The sequence below is a fragment of the Hyperoodon ampullatus genome (genome assembly GCF_949752795.1).
Source record: "Hyperoodon ampullatus genome assembly, chromosome: 2".
Taxonomy (NCBI): domain Eukaryota; kingdom Metazoa; phylum Chordata; class Mammalia; order Artiodactyla; family Ziphiidae; genus Hyperoodon; species Hyperoodon ampullatus.
The window spans coordinates 23,384,235-23,408,246 of record NC_136915.1 but is presented as its reverse complement, the minus strand read 5'-3'; the positions used below and the strand labels follow the sequence as shown (position 1 = coordinate 23,408,246).

The window sequence follows — 24,012 nt, the reverse complement described above, 5'->3', positions numbered from 1 at the left end:
TTTCAGAAAACAGTTGATTACTAAAATCTTAACAAAACATTTCAAAAAAGGTAAAAGTTCTTGAAGTAATCTTTTTAAAAAAGGAGTCTCTGAGCTCCCTCACAAAGTCCACTCTGGCTTGTGCCTTGTCCTGGCTACATCACGGCAGGGATCTCTGATGACACTGTGTCCAGGGGCTGCCAGTGACAGTCCATCAGCGCATCATACAGCTCCTCGCTCTGCTCCATGAACTCCTTGTTGGCCTCAGTCACATCCAGCTGTGGCATGGGGTCTGGAAGAGAAGCAAGGATGGGTTCAGGGGGTGCAGAGGGGAGAAGCACTCAGCAGCCACAAGAGACTCGGTACCCTCCTTCCTCATGTGGGCTGACAGCACTGCCTTGCAGGCTTTCTGTGAGGATGAGAACAGGGTAATACACAGTTCACACTTGAACAGCATGAGTGTGAACCGCGTGGGTCCACTTGTATGCGGATCTTTTCAAGAGTAAATGCTACAGTACTACACCATCCACAGTTGGTTGAATCTGAAGATGTGGAGTAACAGAGGATAGGGAGGGCTGACTATAGGTTACATGTGGATTTTTGACTGTGAGGTTGGTAGTCGCCCCTAACTGTGAGCTGATCAAGGGTCACCTGTACTCAGAATGTAACACATGTAATTAGAACTCAAATAATGGCGGCTGTTACTCCACATTTATTAAACACTACACATATCTCTAGCTGTCACATGCACCGGATTTTCTGGTGTGGTCCTGTTTTTCAATTTGGGTTTGGAAAATCTGATCAACAAAATAATCAAGAACAATGAATGTCTAATGAAAGAGCTATGGTCAAATACAGGAGCTGAAACACCGAGTCCTGTATTTTTTTTTTTTTCGAGTCCTGTATTTTTAAACTTGTCTTTCTTGATTGCAATAGTGGTATTTGTTCACCAGAAATCATGACAAAATACATAACAGTTTTCTCTTTTTTTAAAACCCCTAACAAGTAAACTATTCTTAGGAGGGAATATTACCTAGCATTGAAAATGAACCTCAGCTGCATCCAACTTGGATGAGTCTCACAAATAAAATGCTGAGTATTGAATGAAAGAACCAAGACAGTACATAGAGTACAATGGCATTCAAGTTCAAAAACAGGCAAAACCAAACCCTGCTGTTTAGGGATGCATATCTATGTGATAAAACTATAAAGAGAAGAAGTTTTGTCCCTACAAAACCCAATACAGTAAAGTTTTCCTTAGCGGGGTTGGGGGTTGTGACTGTGGGAATGTTGGCAATGTTTCCACTTGACCTGAATGAAGGTTTCATGGGCATTTCATCATTACATATCAAACTATACATGTTTTATCTACTTTTCCATGTACTTATATTTCACAATTGAAAAAGTTTAAAAGAATCCTCAGTTACTATGACTGATAACATTTTATATTTTCCTTTCATTATTGTTGGTTTAAAATGCACACATCCAGGCCTTCCCTGGTGGTTAAGACTCCGTGCTTCCAAAGCAGGTGGCATGGGTTCGATCCCTGGTTGGGGAAGTTCCACATGCCTAGGGTATGGCCATAAGTAAATTAATTAAAATAAAATGTACACACCCGTTCATTAAAACATTTTAAAATTAACTGGAGAAATTAAAGACCTTAATAAAGAAATCCCACATATTTTGACTGGAAGACAAATACAGATGGTCCTCGACTTAATGATGGTTTAACTCACGATTTTTCAACTTTACGATGGTAAAAAAGTGACACACGTTCAGTAGAAACTGAATTTTGATCTTTTCCCGGGCTAGCGATATGTAGTACAATATTCTTGTGACGCTGGGCAGCAGCAGTCACATGATCACGAGGGTAAACAAGTAATACACTGAAACTGTTGTTTTTCACTAGGATTACAGTATTCAATAAATTGAGAAAATCAACAGTTTATCATAAAATAGGGTTTGTGTTAGATGATTTTGCCCAACTGCAGGTTAATGTTAAGTGTTCTGAGCCTGTTTAAGCTAGCCTGAACTATGACGTTTGGTAGGTTAGGTGTATTAAATGCATTTTTGACTTAATGTTAACTTAAGTCGAGGAAGATCTGTATTGTTAAGATGGCAATACTCCCCAAAGTGATCTATAGAGTCAATGCAATCCCTATCAAAATCGCAGTTTTTTTTGCAGAAATTGACAAGCTGATCATAAAATTTGTATGGAAATGCAAGGCACCCAAAATAGCCTAAACAATCTTCAAAGATAAAAGCTACTAGAATAAAATAGAAAGAATTTTTACAACTCAACAAAAAGACAACCCAATTTAAAAATGGGCAAAAGACTTGAATAGACATTTCTCAAAAAAAGATATACACATGGCCGATAAACATACGAAAGTATGCTCAACATCATTAGCCGTCAGAGAAGTGCAAACCTAACCACAATGAGATACCACTTCAAAGCCACCAAGATGGCTAAAATGAAAAATAATGACTGTTGGTGAGGATGTGGAGAAACTGGAATCCTCATGTGCTACTGGGAATGGAAATGCTCCAAGCCCTTTTGGAAAAGTTCGGCCATTTCTCAAATGGTTAAAAAGAGTTTACTACATGATCCAGCAATGCACTCCTAGGTATATACCCAAGAGTACTGAAGACTTTTCTATATCCACACAAAAACTTATACACGCATGTCCATAGCAACATTATTCATAATACCAAAAGTAGAAACAATCCAAATGTCCATCAACAAAATGGATATCCATACAATGGAATATTATTCAACCATAAAAAGAAATGAATGACATGCTATAACATAGATGAATCTTGAAAACACTAAGTTAAAGAAGTGAAAGAAGCCAAAGAAGCCATTCACAAAGGACCGCACATCATACATGATTCTATTTATTTAAAATGTCCAGGATTGGTAAATCCAAAGTAGATAAGTGGTTGCCAGGGACAGGATATTGGAGTGACTGCTAGGGGTTTCACAGGGTTTCTTCTGGAATTAGTGATAATGGCTGCAAGACTTTGTGACTATTCTAAAAACTACTGAATTGTACACTTTAAAAGGGTGAATTTTATGTTATGTGAATTATATCCCCAAAATAAAAAACAAAAAACCCTAACTGGGATCTTCCTGTATATCCTATTTCAGGACTTTTTTCATTGAGAACATTTTCCTATGTCAATATTCTTAGAGAAAGACATGATTTAATAAAACAAACAAAAAATCTTAAGAAAAACCTTACCGGACTTCCCTGTTGGCGCAGTGGTTAAGAATCCGCCTGCCAATGCAGGGGACACGGGTTCGAGCCCTGGTCCAGGAAGATCCCACATGCCGCGGAGCAACTAAGCCCGTGTGCCACAACTACTGAAGCCCGCACACCTAGAGCCTGTGCTCCACAACGAGAAGCCACTGCAACAGAAGCCCGCGCACCGCGATGAAGAGTGGCCCCCTCTCTCTGCAACCAGAGAAAGCCCGCACGCAGCAACTAAGACCCAACGCAGCCAAAAATAAATAAATAAATTTATTAAAACAAACAAAAACCTTACTGTATTTGTTTAACAAATCCCGTTATTAGATATTTATCTGTACTGATATCATTTTGGGATAAAATCTTTCAGGTAAAATGGGCATGAACATTGTAAGAATTCTTTACAGAAACACAGTATATTTTAATTTGCATTTGATTACTAGTATTAGCAGTGTGATGGTTACATTTTATGTGTCAACTTGGTTAGGTTACTGGTGCCCAGTTTGGTGAAACACCAGTCTAGATGAAGATATTTTGTAGATGTGATTAACATCAACAAATCAACTGACTTTAAGTAAGGATTACTCTCAATAACATGGGTGGGCCTTAGCCAATCAATTAAAGGCCATAAGGCCTTTAACTCAAGGTTTCCCAAAGAAGGAATTCTACTTCTAGGCAGTAATACAGAAATTCTGCCTGAGTTTCCAGCTTGCTGGCCCACCTTACAGATTATAAATACGCATATCCTATTGGCTGTTTCTCTGGAGAACCCTGACTGACACAAATAATGTATGTTTAAATTCTTTTTTCTTGTGGTTTATAGGCCATTTGTGCTTCTTTTGTATTTTTCCCCTTTTTTTATATATTTATTTATTTTTGGCTGCATTGGGTCTTCATTGCTGTGAGCAGACTTTCTCTAGTTGAGGCGAGTGCAGACTACTCATCGTTGCGGTGCGTGGGCTTCCTATTGCAGTGGCTTCTCTTGTTGCAGAGTACGTGCTCTAGGCACGCGGGCTCAGTAGTTGTGGCTCACGGGTTTAGCTGCTCCGCAGCAAGTGGGATCTTCCCGGACCAGGGCTCGAACCCGTGTCCCCTGCATTGGCAGGTGGATTCTTAACCACTGTGCCACCAGAGAAGTCCCTTCTTTTGTAAATTGTTTCCAGTTTTCTCAGCTACTCTCAAGAATTAACCAGTGAGTGCTGAATCAACCAGCCAGTGGTGAATCTTTTCACATAAGTACTGTGCCCGTTCCTGCCACCAGAGGGGTGTTTCTTTCTCTTGTAATTTTCATCTAAATTATGAGTTGAAGCTTTGAGCACGTACAGCAGCTCCATATGGAAACTCTAGTCACTCCACTCAGTGGAGGTATCAGCATATGGGAACAGACTAGCAAAGGGCTCCATCAAGGGCAGGCATTTGTTTTCTTGTTGTTTTTCATTTGTTTGTTTGTTTGGGGTTTTTTTGGCTGTGCCACATGGCTTGCGGGATCTTAGTTCCCTGACCAGGGACAGAACCCAGGCCATGGCAGTGAAAGCCCCAAGTCCTAACCACTGGACCACCAGAGAATCCCCAAGGGCAGGCATTTGGGTGTGTTGAACTCTATGGACACACGTACAATAAAGCACCCTTCCTCACTCTGAAGACTGGGCCTGGAGGATGGCCTGTTGAGCCAAGGGATAGATGAAGAAGGATGACAACCCCTGCGGTGCCCCATCACTGTGTGGCTATTGGGTTGAAATGGGAGGTGTTAGGGAATTCCCTGGCGGTCCAGTGGTTAGGACTCCACACTTTCACTGCCAAAGGTGTGGGTTCAGCACCTGATGGGGGAAGTAAGATCCCACAAGCCATGTGAGGTGGCCAAAAAAAAAAAGGGAGAAATTATAACTGTGGTAAAGAGCATGAAGTCTGGGGCAAGACTGCAGGGGTTCCAAGACAGTCCACCTCTTGCTACTATGTTGCAACTATGCTGACCTTGAACAAGTAATTTAACTTCTCTACCTGTTTTCTCTTCTGTAAAATCAAGATAATTGTGGTACTTACCTCAAAGCCATAGTGAAGGTAAAATGAGTTAATGCATGTAAAGTGCTTAGAACAATGCCCTGCATATAGTACAACCTGTTAGCTATTATTAACTATCTAAGCTTCAGTTTTTCTTTTCTGTAGAATGGGGTTTATAACAGTACCTACTCATCAAAGTGTTGACAGGTAGCAGTGTCTGGCACAAAATATGTTGGCTATTATTATACTATTAATGGATGAGAAAGAAATAGAAAAATTCTAAGGAGTTATACACAAATATTATTACAATCAGGATAATTTCTTTAAAAAGGAGGCAATGCAATGCTTCCTGCAAGAAACGGTGAGGGACTGAGGATAGAAAGACAAGGACCCCAGGTTTAACCTTGCTTCTAACTCACTGTGTGACCCTGAGAAGACAGCGAGGATCGCCAGCTCCCCATCCGCCAACTGGAGCTCAATGTCCTGCCCAGCCCACCCCTAGGGTCACTGCTGCCAGAATTAGATGACAGCACATAAGTGAAAGTGCTTTAAAATGCTATGAAGTATATACAATATTCCTATAGGTATAGTTTTAAAAAACATTTTAATGAATTATGTGGCATTTCTCCCAATAGATTTTTTTTTTTTTTTTTTGCGGTACACAGGCCTCTCACTGTTGTGGCCTCTCCTGTTGCGGAGCACAGGCTCCGGACGCGCAGGCTCAGCAGCCACGGTTCACAGGCCTGGCCGCTCCGCGGCATGCGGGATCCTCCCAGACCGGGGCACGAACCCGCGTCCCTGCATCGGCAGGCGGACGCTCAACCACCGCGCCACCAGGGAAGCCCCCAATAGATATTAATATGATAATAGCTGCCCCTCCCACTAACAGATTTGCTTTATCCAGTAGAAGATGTTTCCTCTGCTGATCAACAGTTTAATCATTTGTATGAATCCCTCTAAATACATAATTGCGCTCTTGTTCCTCTTAGCAATTTTCCCATTAATATATAAATAAGCTTACCTCCCAATTTGAAAATAAAAATTAAATTTGAAAACAAAAATGCTATGAAGTAGACAAGTTTGTTTTTTGCCTGCAGATGTTTCCTTTAAAGGATATTTTGCTTACAGATCACACTTTCCCTATGACCTTCTCTTTTTTTTTTTTAATAAATTTATTTCATTTATTATTTTTGGCTGTGTTGGGTCTTTGTTGCTGTGCGCAGGCCTTCTCTAGCTGTGGCGAGTGAGGGCTACTCTTTGCAGTGCGTGGGCTTCTCACTGCAGTGGCTTCTCTTGCTGCGGAGCACGGGCTCTAGGCACACAGGCTTCTGTAGCTGTGGCGCGCAGGCTTCAGTAGTTGTGGCTCATGGGCTCTAGAGCGCAAGCTCAGTAGTTGTGGCGCACGGGCTTCAGTTGTGGCTCGCGGGCTCTAGAGCGCAGGCTCAGTAGTTGTGGCACACGGGCTTAGTTACTCCGTGGCATACGGGATCTTCCTGGACTAGGGCTCGAACCCATGTCCCCTGCATTGGCAGGCGGATTCTTAACCATTGCGCCACCAGGGAAGCCCCTGACCTTCTCTTAAAGAATTCTTAAAACAGACTTAGAAAAAGACTCAAAGTTTAAAATCTATCTTACATAAAGTTTTATTTACTTAGAAATCAATGTCTGATTTTATGACAACTGTTATTTTACTTCTCTAAACCTTAAACCTAACATCTGTTCAGAAACATGTTGAAAAAAAATCTTGTTTTTTATAATTTTTTAAACCTTAGACTCCTTTAAGAAGTACAAATATCTCATTTGAAAAAAACATTTGTCTGAAGGTTAGCAATTCCTCTGGTTTTCCTTTCTTTTTCTTCTGTTAAATTCAGTAAAAATCATAATAAACTTTTAATTAAAAAAAGTAATAATGGCTATTACTATGTAGCAAAATTGGGGGTGATTTTCAGTTTCTTCATAGTTCTTTACTGTATTTTTCAAACTTTCAATAACTATTACTTGAAAGTGAGAAAAACAAGTAATTTAAAGATATATGGGAAAAAATTAAAACATGAAATGAAAAAAATGAATTTTACAAACTGTGAAACAAATATAAGGCAATGGTGTCTTTGCTACAGACCTATATCGTGTCAGGGCTCCCTCCCCTGTCAGTTGCTCCCCAGGGTGCTTTGAGATCTGCACTACCCCCTTGGGTGACACTCACATCTTACGCACTGAGTGAAGGGACTCCTTTCTTACCTTCCAATGCATCATCTCCGACTTCTTCATATGTCTGCCAAGAGACCAGAGAGGTGGGTGAGAAGCATGGTGAAATCCTGGCCCATGACTAGGATGGTTTATTTTTAATAAGAGGAACTAAACTGCTTCATCTTTCCTTCTGTTTTTTTCTGAAGTCCAAGCTCCCGTCCTTACCCATCCCATCCTGGAGAATCACCCAGGTCTCTACAGCATGATGTAACCCAAGAGGGCCAGACCGGCTAAATCACAGTTACCTGCATGGTGCTCTGGGTATAGCCATACTGGGGATAACTGTAGCTGTAGCTGCCTGTGTTCTGGTCATAGCCCCATTGGGCATAGTAGTTCTGGTACTGCTGGTAATATTGGTTGTAGCTGTAACTGTACATTTGACTATATTCCACTGGCTTCACACGGCTCCTTAAATGAAGAAAGAAATAAACAAATAAGCAAACATTTCCATAACACTATGTGACCAGGGACTGTTCTGAGTGTTTTACGCAGATTAACTCATTTAATCCCCACAATGGTGCTATGCAGTAACTATACCATTATTCCTATTTTACAGATGAGAAAACTGAGGTACAGAGAGGTTACATCATTTGTCCAAAGTCACACAGCGAATAATAGATTCAAACACAGGCAGTCTGGTCCCAGAACCCAGCTTTAAAGATAGGAACTTTCCGGGCCTCCCTGGTGGCGCAGTGGTTGAGAGTCCGCCTGCCGATGCAGGGGATACGGGTTCGTGCCCCGGTCTGGGAGGATCCCATATGCCGCGGAGCGGCTGGGCCCGTGAGCCATGGCTGCTGAGCCTGCGCATCCGGAGCCTGTGCTCCGCAACGGGAGAGGCCACAACAGTGAGAGGCCCGCGTACCACAAAAAAAAAAAAAAAAAAAGATAGGAACTTTCAGGGGCTTCCCTGGTGGCGCAGTGGTTGATAGTCCACCTGCCGATGCAAGGGACACGGGTTCGTGCCCCGGTCTGGGAAGATCCCACATGCCACGGAGCAGCTGGGCCCGTGAGCCATGGCCACTGAGCCTGCGCGTCCAGAGCCTGTGCTCCACAACGGGAGAGGCCACAACAGTGAGAGGCCTGCGTACCGCAAAAAAAAAAAAAAAAAAAAAAGATAGGAACTTTCAGGAATTCCCTGGTGGTCGAGTGGTTGCGACTGCACACTTTCACTGCCAAGGGCCTGGGTTCGATCCCTGGTCGAGGAACTGGGATCCCGTGAGCTATGCAGCACGGCCAAAAACAAAAAAAAAAGATGGGAGTTTTCAATGGTTAGGTTTGTCTCTCTTGTCAAACCTTGTTAGTACTGACTTTTCCCCTTCTCAAGATCTTGGAAGGCTGGTTTTCTGCCAGCCACAAAGGCTCAGGTGAACATGGCCTGGAGGATCTGGATTTATAATGATCCAAGAAGCATTTTAAATTACAAAATATCTTATCACCTTTTCCCCGCAAAAACATAAGAGAAGTGTTTTAGTAGCCTGGAACTGTAGTCAAAGCTACCATTTATGGAGTAGGTACTTGAGATTTGTGCCCATTATTTTCTTTTTAAAGATTTATTTATTAATTTATTTTTGGCTGCGTTGTATCTTAGTTGCGGCACGCGGGATCTTCGTTGAGGCATGCAGGATCTTCCGTTGCAGCGTGCGGGCTTTGTTGTGGTGCGTGGGCTTCTCTCTAGTTGTGGTGTGTGGGTTTTCTCTTCTCTAGTTGTGGCGCACAGGCTCCAGGGTACGTGGGATCTGCAGTTGTGGTGCGTGGGTTCCAGAGCGCGTGGACTCTGTAGTTTGGTGCACACGGGCTCTAGTTGCTGCACGTGAGCTCAGTAGTTGTGGCGCGCACTTAGTTGCCCCGTGGCATGTGGGATCTTACTTCCCTGACCAGGGATCGAACCTGTGTCCCCTGCATTGTAAGGGGGATTCTTTACCATTGGACCACCAGGGAAGTCCCTGTGCCCATTATTTTTCATACACAGTCTCCTATTTTAAGTCCTGCAAAGCTCTGTGATAGAGCTATTATTTATTATTCCCATTTTACAGATGAGAACACTGAGCCTCTGAAAAGTTAAGTGATTTACCCAAGACTACACAGAGGAATGAAGCCAAATTTAACTCCAAGGCTCACACTCCTACCACCACACCACTACATACAGCTCCTGCCCTGACAGACTCAAGACCCCTTGCCCGTCCCCCACTTCATGCATTCACCAATCAGGGCTGAGGCCCAGGGTCAGCAGAAAGCTTTCTTCTCTGATTCCATGGCTATCCCAGCCACTGCTAACCAAAGATAGAATGTCAAACCTGCAAAGGATCCACTGCTTTCAAAAACTTAAAAAACCACGTGTGATGAGCTCTTCCCAAGTTCCTTGTGAGTTTAATGTCTGCTTGGTGAGCAGGACTCAGCCAGAGCAGTTAGACAGACCATATCTGATTTCCTTAGCATCACCTCCTGATGGGGTGGCTTGATGAAGTTCGACGGCACAGATTCCCTCTCCCTGCCCATTGCCAGGCTAGAAACTGCTAACGTTCGCCTCCATGCTACCCCCCACCCCGGCCATGTGTCCAAGGAGTCCACCTCCCTCCTGACATGTTCAGGTCACTGGAGGTACAGTCTCTCTGGCCTGGGTCTGCACACTTCTCTTCTGTTTCTCCATACTCAACTCTTACAGGCTAACTGTCGAAGGGAACTCTTATCACCTTCAATTCCCAGCGCTTGAGGGCCCCTCCCCATAGGCAGGCATCAAATACTGACAATGTTCAGTGAAGAAACAGATGTAACAGAACATAACCTCCCTGCAGAAGGGATTTTGTTTCTCTTGTTTATAGCTACAACTTCAAAGTCTAGGGTGGGGCTGCAGTTGTAGGGACTCGCTATGGTTGACTGAATAAATGGTGACACAGCAGAAACAACCAAAATAGTAAACATCAGAGGAACTGCTAGACAGCGTACACAATCAAAACAAAATCTTGGGGCTTCCCTGGTGGCACAGTGGTTGAGAGTCCGCCTGCCGATGCGGGGGATGCGGGTTCGTGCCCCGGTCTGGGAGGATCCCACGTGCCGTGGAGCGGCTGGGCCCGTGAGCCATGGCCGCTGGGACTGCGCGTCCGGACCCTGTGCTCCGCAATGGGGGAGGCCACAGCAGTGAGAGGCCCGCGTACCGCACACAAAAAAAAACAACAACAAAAAAACCCCAATATCTTGCAGCTATTAAAAATATTACAATGACGATGACTGTGCAACTCAATGGCAAAGTGTGTATAATGAGTAAACTGGGGAAGAAAAAGAGTGAGCACTGTTATTGTAATTTAAAAATGAATAAAGAGGGACTTCCCTGGTGGTCCAGTGGTTAAGAATCCACCATCCAATGCAGGGGACGTGGGTTTGATCCCTGGTCAGGGAACTAAGATCCCACATGCCACAAGGCAACTAAGCCCTCGCGTTCTAGAGTCTGTGTGCTGCAACTACTGAGCCCGCATGCTCGGGAGCCCGTGGGCCACAACTAGAGTGAAGCCTGCGTGCCGCAATGAAGAGCCCATGCGCTGCAACTAAGATTCGATGCCAAATGAATGAATGAATAAATAAATAAATAAAATATTTTTAAAAAATGAAGAAATGAATCTACCACATGTAAATTGACCCAAATATATGTAGTGTGTGTGTTTTTACATCTACATCTATATTTATACATCACAGAAGCTTATGGAGAAGCCTGGAAAGGAACCCAGAAATTATAAGCAGTCATTTTAGAGTAATGTGAACATCTCTTTCTTTTAAATATTTTCTTTAATGTTTTTATATACACAATAGAGCTCAGGGACTTCCCTGGTGGTCCACTGGTTAAGAACTGGTCTTGCAATGCAGGGGAGGCCAGTTCGATCCCTGGTTGGGGCACTAGGATCCCACATGCCGCAGAGCAACTAAGCCCACACACTGCAACTACTGAGCCTGTGCGCCACAAATACAGAGCTCACACGCCACAACTACTGAGCCTGCATGCCACAACTAGAGATCCCGTGCACCACAACTAAGACCTGATGCAGTCAATAAATAAATAAATAAATAATTTAAAAAATATGGCTCAAAACAAATAATATTTGGAGGAGGGGAATCACTCAAGCTGATCTTCCATGTATTAAACATTGTTAAACCGCAAAGAGCCTCCAAATCTTTTGCTGCTTTAAAAAACATGGTCATTTGGAAGTTCTGCCCCAAGAGTGCAGCCACTTTTCTACTTTTAACACGGAGTTTCTCAGCCTTGGCAAAACTGACATTTGGATGGCGGGGGCAGACTGTTCTTTGTCACAGGGGCTATCCTGTGCACTGTAGAATGTTTAGTAGCATCCCTGGCCTGTACTCATTAGATGCCAGCAGCACCTCTCCCCCAGTTGTGATAACCAAATTTGTCTTCAGGTGTTCCAATGACCCCTAGCTCAGAACCACTGCTTGAGCCAAAGGATGGAAGATTATATGCAGAGAAAAACTGTCTTACATCTGAGTAAAAAACCTGCTTGGAGTTGTAAGGAAAGAAGGGTTTTCTGCACAGAGTGACAGGTACAATAGTGATGTACATATTCTATTGTGTTTGTATCATTAATTTTTTTGGCCGCACCACACAGCTTGTGGGAATTCCCTATATCATGAATTCTTAGCCACTCCCATACCAAGCGACACTCATAAGAGGTCTGTAGGTTTCATTGATATAAAAAAGGTTAAAATTGGCTAAAAAGTATAACTTTCTTCTTTCTGCTCAATTCTTATTAACTGTATGGATAAATTTTTAACAGCAGCACTACTGAGCAAAGAGCAGGGACATTAAGTTTGCAGACCCAAACTGCTCTTCCAGCATCGCTACCAGCGACGTCTAAATGCATCTGCCTCCCCCAGTCATAGCTCTCTCCCCAGCTATGAGCTTCTGGAGGGGCAGGGTTATGCTAGCTCATCTCTAGCACCCAGCCTGGCAAATATCAGGCACTCATTATTTGTGGCCTGAACTGAATCTCCTGGCAGCCTCCCATTCAGCACGTGGACGCCCTGATTATCAACAACAGACGAGGCGTGTGTGGGTGGGGGTCAGTCCAGAAGCCCTCCCTGGCCCCCACGCCAGCGCGGGACTCACGCTTTAGGGATTGCCACACTCAGACGCACTGGTTTAGACCCCAGTCCAACTGCTCCCTGGCACTCTGTCAGGGCTCGCTTCTGTTCCAGCTCATCTGTGAATTTCACAAAACCATAGCCCCTGCAGAAGAAAAACACACACTATTTGGATCACAAATGTGATGGAGGTAAAGTCTAAGAATGGAAAAGGGGCTGAGAAAGGAGAGAGTCCATCAAACCACATGGGCAAAGCTGAGAGCCCCATGAGCAGAGGGGTGCCACAGAGCCACGTGCGATTCAAGCACTGGAGGATGCCAAGATCTGCAGAATTCCCACTTGCAGTTCATCAGTCTCTTCCATACTGTCCTGATAGGGCTCCTTCCCAAATAGTAGCTTACCTCCCAGTCTACTTGAAAGTATTATTATTATCATTATGGTAGTAGCAGCAGTAGTAACAGTCATAGAAGGTCATTCAGCAAATATTTACCGAGTATGCTCGGTATTACACGAGGCACTGGGACTCAGCAGTCACAAGCAGACGAGGTTCCTGCTCTCCTGAACTCATATTCCACTTGGGGGGTAAATGAATGATAACTAACATTTAATGACCATTTATTATTTCCCAGGCATTGTGCTGAGCATTTTCCCAGGATTATCTCATTAAACTGTCCAACAACTTGATGAAGGGAGTATCCACATCCTACTGAAGACAGAACCAAAGTTCAGAGAGGTTTAATAGCTTGCCCAAAGTCATAGTAGAAGCAGGATTCAAATTCAAAGCCCAAGCTCATAACTAGTACTCAGATAAAGAAAGAACTTTTCCTGACAAATATCGTATGATCTCACTTATATGTGGAATCTAAAATATGATAAAGATGAGCTTATTTACAAAACAGAAACAGACTCACAAACATAGAAAACAAACGTATGGTTACCAAAGGTGAAAGGGGGTGGGGGAGGGATAAATTGGGAGTTTGAGATTAGCAGATACAAACTACTATATATAAAATAGATAAACAAGGTCCTACTGTACAGCACAGGAAACTATATAAATATCTTGTAATAAACCATAATGGAAAAGAATATGAAAAAGAATATATATACATATAAACCTTTCCTGAGGTCTTTCCACTTTTAAAGTAACAATAATAAAAGAAGAAACACCTATAAAGCATTTCCTATTGATTCATTTATATTACATCATTCAATCCTTAAACCACCCCATGAGAGATGCAGAAACTATTAATCAGTCCCGTTTCACAGATGAGAAAACAAGGTCAGAGGTTCAGTAACTTGTCTGCTGCATAATCCCTGGGCAGTACTGAGGCTGGGATTCACACCAGGCAGTTTAGCTCCAGAGCCTGTGCTCTTAACCTCAATGCAACATGGCCTCGTCACCACACCTCCATCTATGAGATAAATGCTGCAACCAACAGGGTAGGCATCAATAAAACGAAGGCCTTACTTAGACACTCCTGTCTGGTCCAAAACCACCTTGCCTCCCCGACAGGAGGGGTAGACTTTGACGAAGAATTCATACAGCATGCCATCATCCACATCTGGGGTCAGGTCCCCCACAAAGAGGGAGTACTCGGGGCTGAGAAGAGAGAACAAAATTCAGAGACAAAGACCAAAACTTTTGTTCTGATGAGCTCTTTTGGCCCATTCTAGGTAAATCTTTTCTGGGCCGCCTTAGGCAACAACACATCTGATGGGTCCTTGACCAGGTCCTAATCTGTTTCATTTGGCAGTCCTGGCAAAAGAGTTACGGAAGGAGTCCCCCGCCCCAACTCGCTCACCCGCTGTATAACGCCTGTCTGGCTTCAAGCATTACATGAGTGCAGAAGGGGGCACATGTCAGAGGTGCTCAAAAGATAAAACTAGAGATTCTGTATTCACCGCATATTTTCAATTCAAATGGTGAAAGGCAGAGGGAAAATGAGAACTGAACCTTCTCTCCTAAAGATGTGCTAACATGAAATCCCTCAACTTTTAGGACAGGGGTCAGCAAACTTTTTCTATGAAGGCCATATAGTAAATATTTTAGGTTCTTTGGGGACACCTCTGGTCTCTATTGCTCTTTCTTTGTCTGTTTTCACAATCCTTTAAAAATGTAAAGGGGGAATTCCCTGGCGGTCCAGTGCTTAAGACTCCACGCTTCCACCACAGAGGGGCATGGGTTCGATCCCTGCTCAGGGAACTAAGATCCCGCATGCCACGTGGCGTGGCATGGCATGCATGCATACATACATACATAAGTAAATATGTAAAGGGAGTTCCCTGGCAGTCCAGTGGTTAGGACTCCACACTCTCACTGCCGAGGGCCCAGGTTCAATCCCTGGTTGGGGAACTAGGATCCCACAAGGCACACGGCACAGCCAAAAAAATAAAAAAGTAAAAACTATCTTTAGCTTGCAGGTGATAACAAAATTTGGCCACAGTTTGCCAACCCCTGTTCTAGAACAATACTTTAAGAAAAAAAAAAGCAAACTCATTATTATTTTATTTCAAGTTAAAGTCAGAATACACAAAAGGGAAAAGAAAACTAAAATTACCAATAACCCAACCACTCAAAGGTAATCACTAAGAACACTTTGATATATACTTTTGTCTTTTTTCTTTGGCTTCTTCTTTTGAATTTACAAAAACTGGATACGACTCGTTTTGTTTCTAGCATTTTTTTCACTTTTAGCATCTCACCAACATCTTAACATATGAGTATTCTGCTATGACACATTAATAGATACACAGCATTCCAAATAATGAACATATTGTAATTTAAACCCCTTCCCTATTATTAGATTACTTGGGTTTTCCCCCAATTTTGCCCATTATATGTAACATTTCAGTGAATACTTTCTTTTAAAATTTTTAATGGAGTATAGTTGATTTACAATGTTGTGCTAGTTTCTGGTGTACAGCGAAGTGAATCAGTTATACATATACATATATCCACTCTTTTTTTAGATTCTTTCCCTATATAGGCCATTACAGAGTATTGAGTAGAGTTCCCTGTGCTATACAGTAGGTTTTTATTAGTTATCTATTTATAAATAGTAGTGTGTATATGTCCATCCCAATCTCCCAATTTATCCCTCCCTCCCCCTATCCCCTAGGAACCATAAGTTAGTTTTCTAAGTCTATGGCTCTACTTCTGTTTTGTAAATAAGTTCATTTGCATCCTTTTTTTAGATTCCACTGTGATATCATATGATATCAATGAACACTTTCAAGGCTAACCTTACACACATCAATGAATAAACTCTGAAAAGCAGAATTACAGGTTCAAAGGGTACAACTCTATCTAAAGCTTTTGACACATTGTTTTAAAGCTTTCAGACAGCAATCTGGAATGCTCAATCAATTTATGTTGATACAACAGGTCGATTCTTACTGAATAAAATGTCAATACTGTGGGCAGTCATGGGACTAGGGGAGGGACCAAATATAGAGAAGACATGGGCCTTGACAGGAAGCAAACTGGAAGAGTCCACCAACAGGGATGGGAGGGGGTCGATCTTAGGAGGGAGGCAAAGCGGGGCCAAACTCGGCTCCCCATCCTCCTCTTTGGGAGTGACCAGCACAGTGACACATCTTGTCTCTATCTAGACACTTCCTGGGAGTTGAAGCTACCTTGTGGCTACTCTGTACTTACCTGTTATCTGGCTGTTTCCCATAAGTGGCATAGTTCAGTTTAAAACGTTTTGCCTGGAAATATAAAAACAAACAAACTAAAACAGAGAAAGGTGTTTCAAGAGTCAAACAATATTTGAAAAAAACTGAAATTAATTACCTTGGCCAAAATATCTCCCCCTCTCTAAGCCTCAGCTTTTTCTCCTGTATAAAAGGAGGGGGTTGCACGGATGACCGCTAAGGGCACTGCCAGCTCCATGGTTCTATGAGCCCAGGTGTGCCAGCGTGGTGCAGCTGTAAGCTAAGTAACTGTGGGAAGAGCAGAATGTAACTCTCTTGAAACGTGTCCTCACTGCTGCTAGCCTGTTCTACTTTCTCAAGCAAGAGGTCTAGAGTTTCAAGTCTTCCGTTATGGAGGCAGCGGTGCAGAGTGGAAAGGGAAAGGATTTTACAGGCAACCAATCTTCAGTTTGCATCCTGGCTCTGCTACTTACTACCTGTGTTGCCTTGGGCAAGTTATTCCATTTCCCTGTGATTCAGTTTCCTGGTCTGTCAAAGATAACAATGCCTACTGTTTAGGGTTGTTACAGGATTAAATAAAATATACAGTTGGGATTCAATAAATGAGTTATCAATAACAATAAAAATGGTGACATCTTCATTATCTCAGTGTCCTTACAGGTGTGGCTCCTGGAAGGGGTTTCCCGTTGATTTTATGCAAACACTTCTCAGCTGTGGCCAAATCTGCGAATTCTACAAAGCAGTAGCCAGCTGGGATCCTGGAAAGAAAACAGAAAAAGGGAATGGTTAAAGATGTGATACCCAGATGAGAGACTGAGTCTGGGCCTGAAGGGAGGAAAAAATCCTTTTCCAATCAGAGCCCATACTATTAATGTTTACTATGCAATCCAATCAAACCTTTAGATCTAATGTCCAGTTTATAGGAAATATTAGGAACAGAACAAGTAAAACACCACCACAAGGAAACAAACAAATCCAGAATGCAAGACCAGAATCAAGAATGTAGAACCTTATGTAAGGCAATCTTACGTCTTTAAAAAGTCAATGTTCTGAGAAAAGAAAGAAGTGGGCTTTTGTACATTAAAAAAAGAGACAAAAGATGTAAGGCCAGAAACTATCAAACTCTTAGAGGAAAACACAGGCAGAACACTCTATGACATAAATCACAGCAAGATCCTTTTTGACCCACCTCCTAGAGAAATGGAAATAAAGACAAAAATAAACACATGGGACCTAATGAAACTTAAAAGCTTTTGCACAGCAAAGGAAATCATAAACAAGACCAAAAGACAACCCTCAGAATCGGAGAAAATATTTGCAAATGAAGCAACTGACAAAGGAATTAATCTCCAAAATATATAAACAGCTCGTGAAGCTCAATAACAAAAAAACAAACAACCCAATCCAAAAATGGGCAGAAGACCTAAATAGACATTTCTCCACAGAAGATATACAGACTGCCAACAAACACATGAAAGAATGCTCAACATCTTTAATCATTAGAGAAATGCAAATCAAAACTACAATGAGATATCATCTCACACCAGTCAGAATGGCCATCATCAAAAAAATCTAGAAACAATAAATGCTGGAGAGGGTGTGGAAAAAAGGGAACACTCTTGCACTGCTGGTGGGAATGTGAATTGGTACAGCCACTATGGAGAACAGTATGGAGGTTCCTTAAAAAACTACAAATAGAACTACCATATGACCCAGCAATCCCACTACTGGGCATATACCCTGAGAAAACCATAATTCAAAAAGAGTCATGTACCAAAATGTTCATTGCAGCCCTATTTACAATAGCCCGGAGATGGAAACAACCTAAGTGTCCATCATCAGATGAATGGATAAAGAAGATGTGGCACATATATACAATGGAATATTACTCAGCCATAAAAAGAAACGAAATTGAGCTATTTGTAATGAGGTGGATAGACCCGGAGTCTGTCATACAGAGTGAAGTAAGTCAGAAAGAGAAAGATAAATACCATACGCTAACACATATATATGGAATTTAAGCAGAAAAGAAATGTCATGAAGAACCTAGGGGTAAGACAGGAATAAAGACACAGACCTACTAGAGCATGGACTTGAGGATATGGGGAGGGGGAAGGGTAAGCTGTGACAAAGCGAAAGAGAGGCATGGACATATATACACTACCAAACGTAAGGTAGATAGATAGTGGGAAGCAGCCGCAGAGCACAGGGAGATCAGCTCGGTGCTTTGTGACCGCCTGGAGGGGTGGGATAGGGAGGGTGGGAGGGAGACGCAAGAGGGAGGGAATATGGGAACATATGTATATGTATAACTGATTCACTTTGTTATAAAGCAGAAACTAACACACCATTGTTAAGCAATTATACTCCAATAAAGATGTAAAAAAAAAAAAAAGAGACAAAAGAACTAAATGCAATACAGGATCTGATCTCTGACTGGATCCTAATTCATTAAAAAACAAAAAAAAGCTATAAAAGGTATTCTGGGGACAATCATAAAAATTTTAATGTAGACTGGCCATTATGTGGTATTAGGGAATCATTAATTTTGTTAGTGTGATATGAGCATTATTGGTATGTAACAGAATGCCCAGTTATTGGCAATGTATATTCAAATATTTAGCAGTGAAATGTCATAATGCCTGTAATTTACTTTCATATGGTTCAGCAAAAAAAAAAAATCTACCTATCTAAATCTATCTTTATAGACAGGTAGATAAGAAAAATATGGCAACGTATTAACAATTTTTGAAATTAGGTGTTGAGGGACTTCCCTGCACAGTGGTTAAGAATCTGCCTGCCAGTGCAGGGGACATGGGTTCGAGCCCTGGTCCGGGAAGATCCCACATGCCACGGAGCGAGTAAGCCCATGCACCACAACTACTGAGCCTGAGCTCTAGAGCCCATGAACCACAACTATGGAGCCCACATGCCACAGCTACTGAAGCCCGCGCGCCTACAGCCCGTGCTCTGCAACAAGAGAAGCCACCGCAATGAGAAGCCCGCTCACCACAACGAAGAGTAGCCCCCGCTCGCCGCAACTAGAGAAAGCCCACGGCAGTAAGGAAGACCCAAGGCAGCCAAAAATAAAGTAAATAAATAAATTTACAGAAAAAAAAAAAAAGAAATTAGGGGGTGGCTGTATGAGAGATCATTGTACTCTTCTTTCTACATTTGTTTTAAATTTTTCATAATTTAAAAGGTTTTTTGGATCACCTACCACCGGCCAGGCTGATACAGAGTTGAAGAACATGGTTCCTATTTAGAAACTTAAAATCTATTTGGACAAAGTAAATCTATGGACCTTATCTAATTGGGGGATGTCTGTGAGATTCCTGGTGTTCTATTTTTTTTTTTTTTTTTTTTTTTCCGGTACGCGGGCCTCTCACTGCTGTGGCCTCTCCCGTTGCGGAGCACAGGCTCCGGATGCGCAGGCTCCGGATGCGCAGGCTCAGCGGCCATGGCTCACGGGCCCAGCCGCTCCGCGGCACATGGGATCCTCCCGGACCGGGGCACGAACCCGCATCCCCTGCATTGGCAGGCGGACTCTCAACCACTGCGCCACCAGGGAGGCCCCTGGTGTTCTATTTTTTAAAGCATCACTAAGAGACATAAGTAGGCGATGTGGCTAGATCCTCTGACATCCCTTCCTCCTAAGAGATTTATACTGAAAACAGTTAATTTTCCTCAACTGCCTCCTTAAAGCTATCACCAGTGAAATAAACCAGACTTTTCGGGAACTATGATATTCAGTTCAAATAACCTTATGGACACCAAGCCAAAAGGTATGGGCAAGGGCAGTACCTGAGCCCAAGGATCTGAGAACACAGTCTATGAGCTCCATAAATGTTGACGCTTAGAAGAATGGTGGGCCAACTCTGTGCCTTCTGTCTTGTGTGTGCTAGAATCTTAAGGCTCACAGACATAAAGACCACCACCAGTAAGAGTTGAGCATTACTGAGCACTCACTACAGTCCAAGCACTGTGCTAGCCACTTCACATGCACCATCTCATCTAATCCTCACATAACTCTATGAGGGAATGAAACCATTGCTCCTATTTAGAAGTGGAGACTGAGATTTAGGATTATACAATATGCCTTAAACCACACAGCTGGTATGTGCCAAAGGCTGGATTTGAATTCAGGGTAGTCTGACTACATTCTTTTCAGAACATTTTATTTTGAAGAATTCCAAATATAAAAATTGAAAGAATTGCATAGCAAACACCATATATATATATATATACCCACCATCTACAGTTAACATTTTATTATACTTACTTTATCACATAACTATCCATCCATCCATGCCCCTACCCATTTATCATCCTTATTTTCTGATACATTTTGAAGTAAGTTGCAGATATTGATATACTTCTCTCAATTACTTTAACATGCTTATTATTAACTGGAGTTCAATGATTGTTTAGTTTTTTCCTTTTAAGGTTAAATTTACACGCAATGAAATGCACGAATTCTTCAAGATGCTGAGTTCTTTCCACCAGATTAATTTTGTGTATTTTAGAACTTTATGTAAATGCAGTAAGGCTTCTTTAAGTTAGCATAATGTTTTTAAGATTCATTCATGTTGTCACTATATTAGTAGTCTGTCCCTTTTTACTGCTAAGTGGTATTTTATTGTATGAATATACCAGTATTTATTTATCTATTTACCTATTCATGGATACCTGGACTGCAGTTTGGGGCCATTGTCCAATGTGCTACGCACATCCTTTTTCAAGTCCTTTTTCTGGCAGATGCATGTTTTCATTTCTCTTGGGTAAATACCTAGGACTAGGGACTTCCCCAGTGGGCCAGTGGTTAAGATTCCCCACTCCCAACGCAGGGGACCCAGGTTCAATCCCTGGTCAGGGAAATGAAAGGAAAAAAAAAAAAAAAAAGAGCCCGCATGCCACGATGAAGATCTCACACGTGGTAACTAAGACCCAGCACAGCCAAATAAATAAATATTTAAAAAATATATATATATATATATATAAAAAAAACCTAGGATTAGACTTGTGCCATATGGTGGTAGGTGTATTTAAGAAACTGCCGGGGAATTCCCTGGTGGTCCAGTGGTTAGGACTCAATGTTTTCACTGCCAGGGCCTGGGTTTAATCCCCGGTTGGGGAACTAAGATCCTGCAAGCTGTGCAGCATGGCCGAAAAAAAAAAAGAAAAAGAAAAAAGAAAACTGCCAGACACTTGTCCCCAGGGGTCATACCATTTTATAGTCCCACCAGTGATGAGACGTGGCTGCATTCTTTTTTTTTCTTTGTTGAATTTTAAAAATTGTCGTTGAGTATACAAAACATAAAATGTACCATTTTAATCATTTTTTAAGTATACAGTTCTGTGGTATTAAGTACATTCACATTGTTGTGCAACCAATCACTATATCCTTTCTTTTTTTTTTAAGCTTTAATTTTATTTATTCTTGGCTGTGTTGGGTCTTCGTTGTTGCACACCAGCTGTCTCTAGTTGCGTCGAGCGGGGGCTTGTCTTGTTGCCAAACACGGGTTCTAGGCATGCGGGCTCAGTAGTTGTGGCGCACAGGCTTAGTTGCTCCGCGGCATGTGGGATCTTCTCAGACCAGGGATCCAACCCACGTCCCCTGCATTGGCAGGCGGATTCTTATCCACTGCGCCACCAGGGAAGTCCCCAATCACTATATTCTTAAGCACTATGCTCTGCTGCATATTATTTTTTCTTGGGTCTTATCTTTTTCCCGTATTTTCTCAGTTCCTGGTTTTTAATTTATGTTTATTTATTTTACAGTATTCTTATACGCCACTTCAAAGTCTTTGTCATATGAGACAGAATGCACATGTAATATGTCTGTAAATGCCACCATAAAAAATCAGCTAGAGTTTAGTAATCAATGGTATGAAAGGATAATTCCAATTCTTAATAAAGATTAAAATGTGAGAACCTATATCACTGTTTTAAAAAGAATGAAGTATTACAGAATGTATTTTCATGCCAGTAGCTGATTATCGAGGTTTCTGTCTGCAGGAACAAGAAGAAAAACATTTAGGCCAGCATGCTCTACCAGTCAGAAAATCCGTCCCTGGGTACCGGGGTTCTGAATACACAAAGTACCTGTTCACCAAACAGCCAAAGACCTAGCCACACTTCATATCTCTCACCTGTATTTTTCAACTATTTGGCATTAGCAAGCTGCTTTAGTACTTGGCACAGAGTAGATGCTCAATAAACACTGTCAAATTGATAAAGGAATCCTGTTATTTCTAACTAGAACCCTAAGGAAACTTAAGCTCCTAAGAGAGAAAGAAGAAACTGGAGGCAATAGAGCACTTCTATCTGAAAGTATTCTCTGCATTTCGTTTTGTATACTTATTTATTACCTCATTCCCCCATTAGCATGTAGTAAACTCCACGAGAGGAGGGACTACGTCTGGCTAGTTTCAACCATGTATCCAGGGAATCTAGAACAGCAGCACATAGGTAGCGTCTTATTCACATAAGAGTTAAGGGCACTCATGAGCTTTGAGAACAGAGCTGAATTACAGTCCTGGCTTCTCATTTAAAAGCAGTGTAACTTTAAGACAGTTGCTAAGCTTCTCTAATAACAGTACTCAGCTCAGAGGTTTTTGTGATTTTAAAGTGCTTATTACCTAGCAGATCATAATCTGTTTATATTTACCAAGCATATACCATATGCCAGACATCGTTCTAAACGTTGACTGTGAATTAATGGCACTTAATCCTCACCAGAACTCTATGAGGTAGGTGCTTTTATTATCTCCATTTTTATAGGCAAGGTGAAGAAGAGGGAGAGGTTAAATAACTTGATCAAGGTCACACAGCAGAAAGAGCTTTCAAAACCAGTCTGGCTCGAGTCAGCAATACGCTATACGTCCTCTTAACAAGCCCCCCAATGCTTATATCATTACAATAACATTATTAGGGGTGAGAAGCCCCGACTCTCTGCGATGTTTACCTTCTCCTGAATGACACTTGCAGAGCGATCTACTGAGGAGACCTGAGGCTGAGACGGAAGGAGAGAACATACCCAGTGAGGCGGTTTCGGATAATTTTGACGCTCATCACGGTCTCCCCCATGGTGGCAAAGGCTCTGGAGATGAAGTTCTCATCCATGTAGGGTTCCAGCTGCGTAAACACAAGAACAGAGCGGCTCAGGCCGGCATCCAGGCTCCTCATTCCCGCATCCGGAGCCCCTCCCCCTCAGCCCGGGGTTGGCTGCACGCTGCGGGCGGGAGTGGGGTGGGGTGAAGAGGCTTCTGTCTGCGGAGTGACCTGAAGCCTGCGTTCCCAGTCCCTTGCCTTCCTTCCCTTCAAATTTACTCCTTTGAGGAAGTCTCCCCTTTGGATTTAGGAACCCCATCCCTCCAGTCCTACAACCACGGGCGCTCTTCAATCCTTGGGATTCCTCTCATTCTATCCGCCCAAAGACCCTCCCTCTTTCCCTGGCGTGAACCCAGGCGGGGCCCCAGGGCCCCTCCCCCTCCGAATCAGCCCCTTCACCTAGATGCTGGGACCCGCTTCGGAGTCACCTAAGAGAACTCCCCCCATTCACTTCCACCCTTTTGGGATCCGAGGACCCTCCTCCTCAGTCCCTTTCTCCCTCGTGACACTAAGATTCCTGCTCCGCAGACCCGGGCGGCCGCCCTCACTCACGTCGCCCATCCACAGGCTGGCCGCCATGCCCGAAGGCCCGCCAGGACTTCGCTGGTCACCGACGTTGGCGCCGACGCCGGGCCGCCGAGCCGGAACCTCCACGGAGCATGCGCCTCCGACGCCTTCTGCG

At 42.8% G+C, this 24,012-nt stretch overlaps 1 protein-coding gene across 3 annotated transcripts; it reads right to left on the bottom strand.

Moving 5' to 3' along the window:
- TRNAU1AP (tRNA selenocysteine 1 associated protein 1) lies at positions 1–23,962 on the bottom strand. Of its 3 annotated transcripts, XM_079727825.1 has the most exons (9): positions 23,883–23,962; positions 23,257–23,354; positions 16,876–16,975; positions 16,219–16,271; positions 14,029–14,160; positions 12,586–12,705; positions 7,721–7,883; positions 7,467–7,500; positions 1–271 (listed from the first exon to the last, which is right to left on the bottom strand). In XM_079727825.1, the coding sequence occupies exons 1-9, from the start codon at positions 23,907–23,909 to the stop codon at positions 135–137; spliced, it is 864 nt and encodes a 287-aa protein (XP_079583951.1). In that variant the 5' UTR covers positions 23,910–23,962; the 3' UTR covers positions 1–134. The 3 variants fall into 3 exon arrangements, with proteins under 3 accessions (XP_079583951.1, XP_079583953.1, XP_079583952.1); XM_079727827.1 differs by lacking the exon at positions 7,467–7,500; XM_079727826.1 differs by lacking the exon at positions 12,586–12,705.
- Positions 23,963–24,012: the final 50 nt, after the last annotated feature.

Bases quoted from the DNA above. Each gene is read 5' to 3' on its own strand.
- TRNAU1AP (XM_079727825.1), bottom strand. From the start codon at position 23,909: ATGGCGGCCAGCCTGTGGATGGGCGAC. The intron at 16,976-23,256 runs GTATGTTCTCTC...TTTTCTTTCCAG, and splicing joins ATCCGAAACCGCCTCACTGG to GATCCCAGCTGGCTACTGCT. The intron at 272-7,466 runs GTAAGAAAGGAG...CTTCTCTTCCAG, and splicing joins CGGAGATGATGCATTGGAAG to ACCCCATGCCACAGCTGGAT.